Here is a 14,560-nt window from a genome sequence, read left to right as displayed (position 1 = left end):
ATTCACATGTTTTAATATTGTTCTGTGTCTGTAAGCCATTGTTGCGGCTATTTAAAAAAAATGTAATGCAACTAAATTATACAGATTGACTGAGTTGTGTTCAGAACACAGAGCGCCAGAATCATTCCACAGAATGGCTTACGGAATGTGAAGTCCTTGTGGACAACATATAAGCTCTGGACTTCATTTCCCACCAGCCCCTCTGCCTGTATTTACAGTTGCATTTTTAAGTGTTTATTGTAGCCTGTTTACTTCACAGTGGTATGATGTATTTACATTATGGAAAATGCTCTGCTGTGCAGGTTGTGATAAAATCAACCATTTCCAAAGTTTGACATTTACCATTTCCTGGTTCCAGGTCTATTAGGCATGTATATGTTGCTTTCATTTAGAGATGTGTAATTGGCATTTAGTTTCAGCCAAATGAGTCTTGAGTGACGTGAGTGTCAAAGCATTAGAAATATACATTTCACATCATAGCCCAATCTTTGGACATTGTTTTTTGAGATTTAGGACAAAGGCTTAAATATTCTGGGATGGCTGGCCACCCTGTTATCTCCCTGCATAATTACGAGAGGTTGCTTGAAAAGGAATGTGTGCCAGAAATACTGAAGCAGAGATGAGTGACTGAGATGGAGAAGAGCAGGCAGACTGGGATGGGGTTGGGGGGAGGGGGGGGCAGTGGGCGGGGGCACTGACTGGGCATCTTCATCTGTGGGCAGACATAGGCTTTCCACCAGCAAGCAGTCTGAGCTGGTGGTCTGCAGCACAGACAAGCACCCCATTAAAGTGACCATTTTTTCTCCCTTTTTTTCCCCTGCGGTACTAGAGTGGACCCAGTCCAGACTCTGGGGTAGGGCACAAACTAATGCTGGTATTCATCTTCTGTAAACTCTCCCTCACACGCAAACACCCATATTAATGTGCAGAGATACTGCTGCTGTCATACGCATCTCATTGCAAAGTCATGGGATCCACTGCAGGTTTCAGCTGCCTTGGGTTCCTTTTGAGTTTGTGTCCTAGAACTGCATTCACAGCGGCTACACTGTTGGGTCGTTAATGTTCTTCCTGTGAATTTGAGTGCGATAGTGGGTCTGAAATAATCCATACTAATTCTTGAGTTTACTAAACTTATTTGACCAATCAAAGGCGCATGCGACTTTGCTTTTTAAACTCTGATTGGGAAAAAATAAAAACAGTTGGTCTTGAAAAGATGAAACGTCGTTGTTGTAAGTCTATACTCACAGCTACAGTTAATAACAGAAACACCGTGCAGACTATAGCTATTTTTTTCTAATTTAACAATCTCAAAACTTTAATTCCATGTTTTCAGCAGCCTCCCAGTTCGTAGTTGCACCTACATTGTACAAACCTTGTGGTGATACCTAGGTTTACAAATTAATTACGGTGTGACCCCTTAACCGTTATCACCATTTGCCCTGCTTTTGAAGAATGATAACGTTAAATAGTGTTCTAAAATTGGGGTAGGATGGACTTTGTTTGAACTAATGAGTAAGCGCTTTAACATTACTGTGTAAAAAAAAAAAAAAAAAAAAAAAAAAACGCAAAATTGCACTAGTCCCTTTTATGTGGTTTTATGTTTCCAGCCTGGATCAGGGATAAGGAAGTCAGTGGGAATGCATACCACAATCTTTACGTATTGTTGGCTCGTGTTTTATGACCATTGTGTCTGTACAGTAGGCGCGGCCAGTGGTTTAACGTGGTTTGAAGTCGTTTAACATCCATTTGTGCTCCAGAGGAAAATTCTACAGTACAGTAATAATCTTCCCTTTGACTTCACTAACGTGCCTTCCCTATGCAGCGTCAGGCGTCGGAGCCGCTAAGTAGTGCTGAGTGTACTCTGCAGCCAGGAGCGTCAGACCTGCGTCGTGTTTTATGCGGGCACATAATTAAGTGTAATGGTCTTCTGGGCTAGCCTGAGCTCTTTATTGCTGCGTGTGAGAGGAAAAGAGTGCCTTCAAGGTGCCATATTCTTCTTGCACTCAGCATCACAGTTTCCATGACACCGTTCTTGAGAGGCCATCAGATTGAATAGGAATAGTCTTGTGTAATAGGAAAGTGCTCTTTTCCGAAGTCCTTGTTTTCATTGAGGTCTTGCTAATTGATTTTGCCTTTTTTTTTTTTTTTTTGTAAACAGTGCTGCCCTCTCTCTGCCCTCTCCCCTGCTTTCGGCATTGTGGAAGTGGCCTTGAACACCATGAATATTGCACAATGTTATTGATTTCATACAGGTGTACATACATTATTTTATATTTCCTCCATTGTATGCAGTTTGCTCTCTGAGCAGGCCAGGCCACGTGCTATCAGAAAATGGCCCCCGGAAACATAGTATGAGCCAAGAGCATGTAGTCTTGAAACACCCAGTGGCCACTGTTACATTAACGCTGACATTTTCAATGCAGTGTCCTGTAAAGAAACCATGGCCTGGTCAGAGCTTTTTTTTATGCTCCCTGTGTAATTTTCTTGCTTTGCACCTAAAAAAAGTCCATTTCCTGCAAACTGTGGCTGGATGTAAATATCCTAATAGTCTCTTCTGAAAACCTTTTCAGTTTGAATTTATTTTGCCTTACATTTATTAAATGGCTCAAAATTCTGTAGGTTTTTTTTTCCATTTTTGCCTCACATAATTTATTCACCTCATTTTTCTCAGGAAAAGGCCTTTCTTAATGGAATTGTTTTTCCATTAAATGCGCAGCATAGTCTGTTGCAGTTCAAATCCTCAGAACTGACTGGATTCCCAGACTATGCTGCCCATCTCTAGGAAAACAGCATGTGCTTAGCTGTGTACCAGGAAACCAGCTTCTATTGTTCACCCCAGCAGATTCTGCCATGCTCAGACCCTGCTGTTAGCTAGAAAGATGGCTAATAAGATCCACCCTGTTTCTCTGCTGTCGAGTAAGTCTTTCAACCTCAGCTCATCTGCTGGTTTACTAGGCGTCTGCTGTTCGTTACCTGCTTCTGTGTCCTGTATTTTCTCTGTTTCAAAACTCTCTAGCTATTCCAGGAATGCTTTTTCCTGGAATCGTCTTTTTATATGATTGCAGCAGTACTTAGCGTACATTTAAAGGTTTTTTTTTAATTTGTCTTTTTTTCCTCTGGATCATATTTTACATGTGATATCGAAACATTTAAGAAAATCTGCACAATGCGATTTAACAAGAATAGTAGCAAGGGAACAAGTCACCTACAGTGACCTCACTCTCTGATCTGGCTTGTATGCACTTTAAATTATAGACCATGCTCAAAAACCTTAAGTCCTGCCCCTCATTTCCACATGAGGGCCAGCAAATTCCTGGGGAGGGCGGTTTTGTTTTCATCTTGATTTTTTTTCCTCTGTTCTCTTGCTAAATCATTTGGTACCAGCGCACCACGAAATTGTGAGACCAAAAAGCCACATTAGGGAAAATGTTTGACGAGAAATCCGCCCTCTGCTTTTGAAATGTGAAACAATGACTCGTGACCTTCCACACCTCTGCCACTGATGTCGAAAGGGAACCCAAAGTCATCGCTGTGCTTTAATTTTGGTTGTCCCTTGGCTAGGGATCTGACTGCATGGCCTTCGAATGTTGCCCTTTTTTCAGTGCTGCAATTGGCCATGCTTTGGCATCTGTCCTGTACAGTAACCAGATACTAATTATAAATAGGCTCTTTTGAATGGGAGGCTAAGTCAATTCCAGAACAGGTGCCTTATGTTAGATGGCCTTTTCCTCAAAAAGTATTGACTGAATGCATCTAAGGATGTCGGTAACTGCACGTCTTAGTTTAGTTGATTGGCCAGTCAGTGTTAACAAAGTTAACTTCTGGTATCAGCAGAGGTTCTGTTGGATGGGATGATACTACCAGTTCAGCAATAATTGTAGTTTATAACTTGTATAAATTATATATAATATATAATTCATAAACTGAAAATATTATTATATGCTGTGTCTTGTAAAATCATATTCACTGTATTAGCTTCCATTAATCTCCAGTGGGAGGAGATGTGTAGGCAGTCCTTGCACCTTGCTACCTCAAGCCCCCAGTACAGGGGAAAAGTGTTTCAGAAAGTGTACCTTTATGTTTCAGAGTTGATGTTCCGTATCTGACATTTCACTTAACACAGTGAGCATGTAAAAAAGGAAATTATTTAAAAAAACAACGGTTTATTGATTGCATTGAGATGTGAGTCAGCTGGTTGTGAAAGCTGGATTCTGCAGTATCCCTCTGTTTTTGTTTTGCTGCTTTTGTGCAGTTCATTACAGAAAGACAGGAAATTACTTTGTCCGCCTGCTAATTGAATGATCGCACTCCGAGCATGAATGGAAATGGCAATCTGGACTGTCTGAGCGAAGTCTGTTTCCAGCGCCATTCCAAGTTTGATCGGTGAATTCAAGCTGGTGTCTGTGGAACACGCTGGGAGTCATCTAAGGTAAAATCTTGTGTCTTTGCGTGAGCACACACAAGAGCGTCTTCGAGTCGAAATCAAAAGAAAATGCAAATCTGATGAAAGAAGTCTATTATTTGCACAGAATGTGTGTTTACAGCCAGGTTGAGTTTCATGTAGCGATAATACCAGGCTGGTGACCACGCAGCCGGGGCCAACCAGCCTCTCTCTTGGAGCACTCCGGAATTCCTGACATACGTTCCAGTGCCGCAGTGTTCCAATTTCTAAGTGCCAGTTACTATTGGTAGAAGCGTATTAAATTCTCAATTGGGAATGCGGCGCTAAAAATAAGGCTCCAGCTGCAAGTGCACGCTGTGGCGGGAGGCGGAGCCATGTGTGCAGGGGAGGGTCCAGCCTTTTTCTTTTCTCTGTTTTTTTTTTTTTGTTGTACTGCTTCTATGGGTTCCTCGCCCCTCCCACTCCGCCATCCCTCTCTGTGCACTTATCAGCCCGATTCATTAATTTCCCAGGGAGTGAGGGAGCTTTGTTGCAGGTGAGTCGCCTGCTTTTGGGGGGGGGGTTTGTAATCGATCTGTTGCTCGGGCTGAAGAATGGACCGTACAGTCCTGTCTCGTCCTTTCTCCTCCCGCTCGTGTTTTTCGGGCCCCATGTGGAAGTGTCAGACTTATGAAGCCATTGTGTGCGTGCGCTCAAGTAACAGTACGCCATTGGGATTGTCATTCATGCATGTGATTGCTAACTGTCCCGGAGGCTTTACGTCACCCGGGAGAGGGTCACGTTACTTCCGAAATGCCCCCCTAATTTACAGTCCTCTGTTCGGGAGGGTCATTGTTTTAAAGCTGCAGTGCCCCTCTGCCCCCCCCCCTGTCACTGTTAAATAAAGATGAGACTCCATTTCACTGTGTTCTCAGGAGCCTAATATTTCATGGTAGTTGTCATGGTGTTTTGCTGTGTTACTGTAGGATTGGAATAAGGGGTAGTCTGTGCGGTGACTAGAGCTGTGCGGTAGTAAATGTCCATCTATGCACCAGATGTAGGACTTCTAATGGGTTAAACTGGAACGTCATAGGATACCTCTGGCAGTGGTGCATGTTACACAGGAGGTGTCTTTCACAAAAAGCGAACATTTTACAGAGGTCTGTGGCCCAGGGTGGATGCCCTAGTATGATAAGGATTGCAGTTGCCTACCCATCAGTGAGCTGACACGTTGCTGTACTCTTGAATTATTGTTGATAGTAACAGTTGTCTTTTTTTGTCAAACAAAGTTTGTACGGGTATATAAACTGTAGGTTGTGAGAACATTTCCCAGTGCTTTGTATCTTGCTGCATTCCATCAAACTGTGTAGCTCATACTGTCTGTGTGATTATCAGGGCTACTGTGCCATTTTCTGTGAGACGGATTGTTTTTGTGGCCATTCTAAAGCCTCAAAGGAGATTCCTTTGTTTCAAAATATTTTTTGAACAATTCAACAGCCATGAATTTTTCCAAAAAAAATTCAAAATTTGAGGCAGTCTCTTATTGTTAACTGGTGAGTGAAGTTTTGTTGTGTTTATTCTGCGTTTTCCCTAAGAAACGAAATGATGTGGTAGGGGGGGAGAAAGAAAGGGAGAGAGTGACTGGTTTGCTTTTGCTTAATTAAGTTCAGAGGTTAAGCAGAGGGCAGCAGGTGCTTGCTTGGAAGCGTCATACCATTTGGATCACTTTGGTCATTTTATATATTATTTATTATTTATTTTTTTTTTTGAAACGAGCCGTGCATTTGCAGATGTTATCTGTGGAAACTTGCTTGTTTACAGTGCAGAACTAAACTGTAACAACAGGCTTTTAATTCAGATTTGCGTTGCGATTACTATCTGCAGAGGGAAATAAATGCTCAAAGCTCGGCTTCATCGTTTTCACAAGTTGCTTTTTTGCTAGTGCGCTGCTCTGAGATTCTGGCTGCAGTGAATAGCATTTGATTGAGAATGTAGTGGGAGCTTTGGGAGCGGTAGCCTTTTTTTCCCCCCTGCCTTCTTTTTAAAGAGGGGAAAATTCTCCTCTGAGGAGTAACATAAACAGAGTCCAAGTTCAGATATGACGTCATTATGCTGACAGCCGTAAATCAGGAGGGGGGGGGGGGTGATCACTTGGTGTCCCCTTACTTCCCAGTCAAGTCAGGTCCTCTTTCTGTCCGTCAAAGGTAACGGATTGGTGCTGGAGAGAAGGGGAAGTAGGCAGTGCTCAGCATGTGTGAGAACAGCTTGGTGCTGGACGTCCCACAGGCACTGATAACCTGTGTTGGCCATTAGCAACTCATTAGACCACCCTCATTGCCTGACAGTCATTGGATGGCTGCTTTTTATGTATGTGGAACAGTTAGTGATACTTCGTGTAGTTCTGTAAAAGTGTCAGAATTCCAAACTGTTGTGTGTTTTTTCCATCCAATTTATATGCTTACTTGAATTTCAGCAAAGTAAAAAAATATATTTTTAAAAGAGCTATGGAAAAATGAATTTGTTCAATACAGTTGGATTAAGCAAAATTTCTTTGGTTTTAGTTCAAATTAAATAGAAATAATTAGCAAGGACATTGAAGACCCTGGTGGTGCTTTTGGTCTGTGGTCACTGCACATGATTTCCTCAAATGTGACTCATTATCTGTTATCATTCACAGACACTAAGAAAACATGAATTCTGTATTAGCTATTTATACCTATTTCATTCAGAGTGTGTGAGAGCAAGAAGTACACTTTGTCATTGCACTTAAAACACACCAGTCTGGTTTAGCGCAAGGCCACCTCCTGAGGTGGTCAAAGGGTTAGCAGCCTAGTTTGGTAAAGTGAAAGGCATTTTCACCCAGTGCCTGACAGCAGCTCTATATTTCTGCTGTAGTCCGTCCCCTGTAGGCACAAATCTGTGTAAATATATAAGAAACCAGGTTCAGGTTGTGACTCTGGGTGTGTGAATGTTTACATTTTGCATTTTGTCACACAGCAGACAGTCCTATCCCAAACAACTTACAAAGAGTACAAAGTACATCTAATAAAGTCACTGGAATAAAGGAATTTGCAGAACACAACTGATCAGTTTGGGAAATATGTCAGTCCCTTACGCAGTAATGTATGACTGACTGACAGTGCAGATGTTATTTTTAGCCACTGGCCAACTTTTATATCCTCTGTTCCTGTGTTTATGAAGAACCTGTTTGTTTATTGTGAAGTAATTAGCCAGCTTCGTCACACACTTATAACCTGCATCATTGACTAAACTTCTGTAGATTATGGAAGGGATCCCTGATTTGGTTCTCATTTCGGATATTGTTTCAGCACAAAACTCTGGTAAAGAGTGCAGTGTATCCTTAAGCCAGTTCCCTAATGCTTGAAAACAAGAAGAAATATCTCAGAACAACAAATCAGGAAGCAGTCCTGTCACAGGATGAGATCCATCTCATTTTTGATGCTGTTAGAGGTGTTTATTTGTAATTCTGGCATGTTTAATAAAATTGAAAGACAAAAATTCATTTTTATTCACGTTTGTCACTTCGGTTGCCCACCAAGCATACTAATGATTAATTCTTCGAAGAACTGCCTTGTAAATGATTGATGCCTGAACTCCTCAGAGAAATGCGCCTGTTATTACTGTTAGAGTAATGTAATTTTATAACTGTAACGTGCAGCTTCTGTTGTATGAGGTTTTTAAAGAAAACGTATAGAGTCTTGTTTGTCAGATGCACCTTCAGTTTAAGTAATCAAAAATAAACCAGCTGTTTTTATCCATTGACATGACAATAGCAGTGACTATTGAGACTGCCTGCCTCTGTTTCCAGCAAACAAGTTGCTTTTGTTTTCATTTTAAGATTTGGCAAAATGAAGTTTAAATGTTCGTGCAATGAAGTTAGGAGATTACATCAGTGCTGATGATCTGCCTGCAGCTTTCCAAGTATTCCAGTTTTCAGTTGCATGACCTGTAATTCAATATATATGAATTCCTTAAGTTTACATTAGTAGTTGTTATTGCTAAGAGCTCATTGGGAAATCAGGGTTAGCTAGGAAACCTTTTAATTGGTAACATTCCAAAATTAATTGCATCTAAATTTAGTACATTAAAGGTTTTGGTGAGCTGAAGAAGATGCTATTACCTTGAAAAGGCTATTTTAAAATGCACATATAAATGCAGCATTAGCTGTTTATTCAGTCATTTTGGTTTATTTAAAAATCTTTAAAAATGATAACATTTGAACTGTAACTGCAAAGCACAGAATCCTGGATTTATTTGCTTTACTTCTCCACACTTTCCATCCAATATGAATTTGCTGGGAAAGGGTTTTTTTCACCATTTTGGCTTTCTGAAATTTAAGAGTTAAGGAAGATCCCGTGAGATGCATGTAAGCGCAACAAAATATGCATGTTCCATCTCTGCAAAACTTTAAGTTAGCAGGCCTGGTCCTTTGAAATACTGTGCTTAACTTGAAGATGAAGAGAGACTCCCTCCCAAAAAAGATGAGCAAAGCTGAATGGAAATAGTCCCATATTTTAACATTTTCTTGCCAGATGTGCTAATGCCCTTTCACTTCAGCCTGCTTAGCTTAGCTTAGGTGATGATGACAAATGTTGTGAACCTGGAGTCAAAGAAAATGAGCTGTCAGACACGTTTGGTTTTTCAAAGGAATTTTTTTTTGCGTATGAGTTGTGGGCAATACTGTTAAAGACATGATGCAGTGACATCCATTTTTACACTATGAAATTTAGTTCCTGTTGCCGTTTTAAAAGCTGAGCATGTAGCAAAAAGTGCATATTGTTTGTCTTTGAGCAGGTAGTATGGTGACTTACAAAATCATTCGGGTATAGATGGATACCTGGCCAGAAAACCTTTTCTCAGGACATTGTACAATGTTAATGAGCAGACCATCAGTGTCGTTAGAGACTCTGGTCTACTGGCTGCGACTTGTTGCTATGGAGAGATGGTGCCTTTTTTATTGTGTTTGTCCAATTAAGTCTTGAGGGACCTGATGTAACAGTTTTTTCATATGTCTGTATTGTTTTTGCTCAGGGCTGTGTAATCGCAAGTAATATTGTCGAAGTGCTTGCGACATTCTGCATGCTCCAACTGCTGGTATTGCCACACAGTGACCCGTCTAGTTTAAACAAAGGCAGACACAACCAATTAGTAATGACCACTTTCGCTATCTGTAGGGTAGGTTCTTTGTTGCTGTGGGTTAATACTGTGTCAGCCAAGGGGGGTTAATAGCCTGGCGAATACCCATTATTTAGCTGTAATAGTTTCGTGGAAATGGGATAGTGTCCATATTCCACATTCTACTAGGTAGATATCAGTGGTGGAGCTACACCTGTATTCATTCCAAAAATAAAAACCATCTCCAAATAAAAATAATGTTCTGCCAAGTTATCATGGACAACGTAATGTTGTCCACATGCCTGTTAAAATTTGCTGTCAGTTCTGGTACTAAGTATTCTGGGATGATATCAGTGAGGCGCACACAATCAGATTGCATAGTTATTTGTATTCATGTAAAGCAGTCCTCTTCGCATCTGTGTGACCATGTGTGGAAGGCCCTTCCTTGTGGGGCTCTTTGTGTCGCTTTGCCATTCCAAGAAAAAAGTGGTGACCAGCCAACCAGACCCGTAGACCAGCCTTTATGTGATGACTGTTCCCTCTTTTTACCTGCAGAGATCACATCTCTCATCCTCCCGCATGCATGTAACCACACCCTGTAAACACTCATAGACACATGCACACCTGATCATTTTCTGTTGTTGTTTCCCTGTAGTAATGTATACTGTGTATTCACTTTAAAGCTAAGTTTGTGTTGGTCCTGAAAACTAAAACATGCAGACTGACCTACGCAGTGTGGACATTGAGTGGATATTAGAAAGCTCCCTGCAGTAGGCTGCAGGAGTACTGCATTGACGTCTGCTTTTTCAATCCTGCACATGGCATTTCAAAGCTCAGTGCAACAGAGGAGCTTTCTCTGCAGCGGCAGCAGCGATGTGTTGGATATGATGTTTACATTTTTTTTTTTAACAAGAGAAACGCAGGAGCACATTCTCACGTAAATGTCTTTCTGGGAACACAAGTGCTGACGTCAGTCACTGTCCAGATTTTTCGATAACGGACGGGCATGCAGGATAATAAATAAGACGAAGACTTGGGAAGATGCTCAAAAGGCATTTCAGAAATCCCTGTTGTAATGATTGAATCATGATGCTGGAGTGAATGAAGTGCTGCTTTTTATTATCCTCCAGCAGATGCTCCTGCTCTGTGTGGATGTCATAAGTATCTCCAGCCTAATGAATTCTCCCTTCCTCTTCTTGTTGCGTACACAGTTAGATTGTGAATGAAGCTGGGCAACCAGGAAGGATGTCAGCACCGTTTAACTCTTTGTTGCCTGTTAACCCCGCTGAAGCTGTATTATTCTCTCATTGGAAGTCCGGTGCGGACCAGATAAGACCATATGATGCATCCTGAAAGAATGTTTTAAAGAATTCTTTAAATCAGCAGAACCTCTCAGTCCCTGTGTGAATTATGCGCTGTAATTCTGTTTTCATATTTTCTTCTGTACTGTCTACCTCTCTTGAGATGATGTTGTCCTTTTGGGCTCCCGCTAATTTTTCAGCGCTTGTATCAAGTTGTGTTTTTGTTAAGTTAACTTAGTTAGATGATGTTCAGGTAGACCTGAACCCGACCTGATCCTGAATTATTTTGATTCTTCTAATCTGAATTCTTCTTTGAATGGTTATCTTTGATGAGTGAATGCATAACACATGCTGCGTAACTTAGAGATGCTAACTGTCATTTCCAATCCTCTCTCCTTTCTCTCAGTTTGCCAGAGCAAGGACATCCGGAACAACGTGACCAACCTGCAGACGCTGGAGAACTGCACGGTCATCGAGGGCCACCTGAAGATCCTGCTGATGTTCAAGACCAAGCCGGAAGACTTCCGCGACCTGAGCTTCCCGCGGCTTACGGTCGTCACCGACTACCTCCTGCTCTTCCGCGTCTACGGCCTGGAGAGCCTGCGCGACCTCTTCCCCAACCTCACGGTCATCCGGGGGAACAACCTCTTCTTCAACTACGCCCTGGTGCTCTTCGAGATGCTGCAGCTGAAGGACATCGGCCTGCACAGCCTGATGAACATCACCCGCGGCGCCGTGCGCATTGAGAAGAACCCCGACCTCTGCTACCTGTCCACCCTCGACTGGTCCAAGATCCTGGACTCGGTGGAGGACAACTACATCGTCGCCAACAAGAACGACCGGGAGTGCGGTGACGTCTGCCCCGGCACAGCCAAGGGCAAGACCACCTGCAACCAGACCACCCTCAACGGCCACTTCAGCGACCGCTGCTGGACACAAGACCACTGCCAGAGAAGTAAGTGGCCCCGATTGTTCTGCAGTCTATGTGATGAAAATGAAAACACTGTCAGTTGCTACAAAATGAAAATTAGTCTTTTCCCATGAAATATCAAAGGAGCAATGTTTATTCAACCTGGTAATTCCTTGATTTTGGCAGGTAGGAGTGTTGCTGATGAGGGAAAAAAGCAACATGTAGATCATTGACATTGCTCAAGATATATTGCATACAGGTCTTATCATTCTTGTTGTTTTTCCTTTTTGTCAGTTAGCCAATATTATCAGTAGGTTTAAGTTTTTTCAATGGTACCAATGTACATATTTGGACAATAGCTAGGTTCTAAGCTTATGTGATCATTGAGATTGTTTGGATCATAAATGTTTCACAGTATGATTTTTATGATTATCCCTGGGAGTCTCCAAGTGGCTCAGCTGGCAGGGCATTTTTGTTAAGGACAGCCTAAGACCGACAGCCTGGGTTTGAAACCAGCCATGACATTTGCAGAGAGTGGCTGGGGTTTCATAGCAGCAGAACCAATGGGTTTCATTCTGCAGGGGATACGCATGCATAGGTCGACCAGAGCGTGTTCATCTCACCACTCTCAGGTGCCTTTGAGTTGCTAGAATGACTTCAGAGCCTGTCCCCCATTGAGCGCCCACTACACTGTAGTATGCTGCGTGGCTTCCAAATAGCTATTGTGTGCGAAAAACAGCCGTTAACTGCATGGGAGTGTAGCAGAGGATTGCATTTGTCTTGCATCAGTGCTCCTGCGGTTGTTGCAGTAAGACAAGCTTAATATATACAGTTGCCGATTCCAAAAATAGAGTTGCATAGAAAAGAGGAAAAAACACATATTTTTGTATCCTGCTGACATTTGGTCAATGATGCATTGTGTTTTTCAGTTGTGCCTTTCTCCTGTGGTTCCATGGTTCTGTTACATAAGTGGCTTTAAGGCTCTGATGTGCTGTCCTTACCGTTTCCTAGAAACTTACTGATTTTTCAGGTCACGTGACGGAGAGTTTTTCAGATATCTCTGACTTTTGCCAACTATTCATGGATTTTGATTAAACTAGCGGCAAATGTTGTCCTTCCTGGTTCCTGGAAGCACATCAATTCTTAGGCCAATGTGAAAAGTTTGCAAAGGCTTCTGATTGGTTTTTGATTTTTTTTAATTTCTAAAGAGGCATTTGACACACGTCATCCTTCATGAGAACCTTGTTAGAGTTCCGATATTTAGGTGAATGGTCAAGTCTACATTGGCTCCACATGTATTTTTATTATATGGTGTCTAAGCTGTAATGTGTTTTTTTATGAACTGTCATACTATTCCTTCAGAACATAAATGATTTTTAGGTACGCTGTCAAAGGTCAAGGTCACAATGGCTCCTGATTTTTTTTGATCTTTAGTATTTAACATTGCCACTGGTCTCTGCATTGTAATGGACTTGGTCACCATCTCATTGATTGTAAGTGTCTAGGTACCGTACTTATAACTTACATTTCTGTTTTCCATTACCTATAGTGTGTGTGTATATATATATATATATATATATATATATATATATATATTAAAAAATATATATATATATATATATATATAATTTCACAGTCCTTTTTCCTCTTCTATTTCATACAGATGGGTATGCACACACCCACCAAGAATATTTCCAGTCAAGCAGGCCATCATGATTCAGGTTGAATTATGGTTGAATTATGTCTTAAACAACATATTAAAACAGACAAAACAAGTGCTCAGAATTTAATCTGTGGTGAAGGTTTGTTTTGTCAGTTAGAATCGGATCTGTTAAAATTTTTTACTGTCTCTACTTATGTGGTCTTGAATTTCACAAATAATATTTATTAACTGGATAGCGTTAGAACAGCTCATAGGACTGCCTTCTATATAGTACAGATCTGGGCATTATCAGTATTTTATCCTCAGCCTCAGTCATTACACGTTTGAAGGTGAACCATAAACAAAGTGAGATGTACCTTGCACACATCAAGTAAGTGGCCCAAACAAAGCTGCTTAATAAGTATTTTATCCATCTAGTCAAATGCTTTCCCTGTTTGTTTTTTTCTTTTTCATAGAACAGCCATAGGTCCTTTTTTAATATGAAGATTTTTCTTTGACGTCTCACATCATAAACCTCAAGAAAAACTGCATGTGCTCTGGTAGGACCTTTGACAGCTTTTATTGAATGTCTGGTACTTTATTGAAAAGTATCTTTCTGTATTTGCATATGCGCACAACAGCTAAAAGAAATGGTGATCTAGAAGACTGACTAGACTTTTTTAAAGGAACAAATTTATATTTGACTGCATGGAAAAATCTATATCATCACCAATGTATAAATCATGTCTGTACTTAATAATGCATGTTAGAAGGTGATACACCCAGTACATTTAAGTTCAATACACTTTCATAGAGCTCCCGCCAGTAGCAGTGTGTCCACCTAAGAAATTAATTGCCTGTACCTGATCTGCAGTTCAAAACTGTCTGTCAACCAGGTAGGCTATGTCTGTATGAAAGAGAAAAACTTGCTGCAGGAAAGCAAGGGTAATACATAGAAGGGTATTCTTCTGCCAGTACAGTTTTTACATCTTAACTCCTGCTGTCACAATCTCTCACAATCGCTCCTCTGTCAGATAGATCATTGCATTATTAGTGTTTTGTATTCCCCCTTTTCCTGATGAAGTCCAGTATTTGCTCACATTGTACTCTATTCACCCAAACTGCAAAGTAAGAAGCCATAGCATGACTCCTAAGACAGTCATTAAAATCTTTAAAGAAGCTTTACTTTT

At 41.1% G+C, this 14,560-nt stretch overlaps 1 protein-coding gene across 2 annotated transcripts in view; it reads left to right on the top strand.

Moving 5' to 3' along the window:
- The window catches only part of insrb (insulin receptor b), a 93,624-nt gene that overhangs the window by 16,184 nt on the left and 62,880 nt on the right, over nucleotides 1–14,560 (top strand). For both annotated transcript variants that reach the window (XM_036522728.1, XM_036522729.1), the window contains exon 2: nucleotides 11,225–11,773. In XM_036522728.1, the coding sequence (XP_036378621.1) occupies nucleotides 11,225–11,773 (549 nt within the window). The remainder of the gene's footprint in view (nucleotides 1–11,224; nucleotides 11,774–14,560) is intronic.

The sequence above is a fragment of the Megalops cyprinoides genome, chromosome 2 (genome assembly GCF_013368585.1).
Source record: "Megalops cyprinoides isolate fMegCyp1 chromosome 2, fMegCyp1.pri, whole genome shotgun sequence".
NCBI classification, from domain to species: domain Eukaryota; kingdom Metazoa; phylum Chordata; class Actinopteri; order Elopiformes; family Megalopidae; genus Megalops; species Megalops cyprinoides.
Note: the sequence above shows the minus strand (reverse complement) of the source record. Positions and strands in the feature narration are given on the sequence as shown.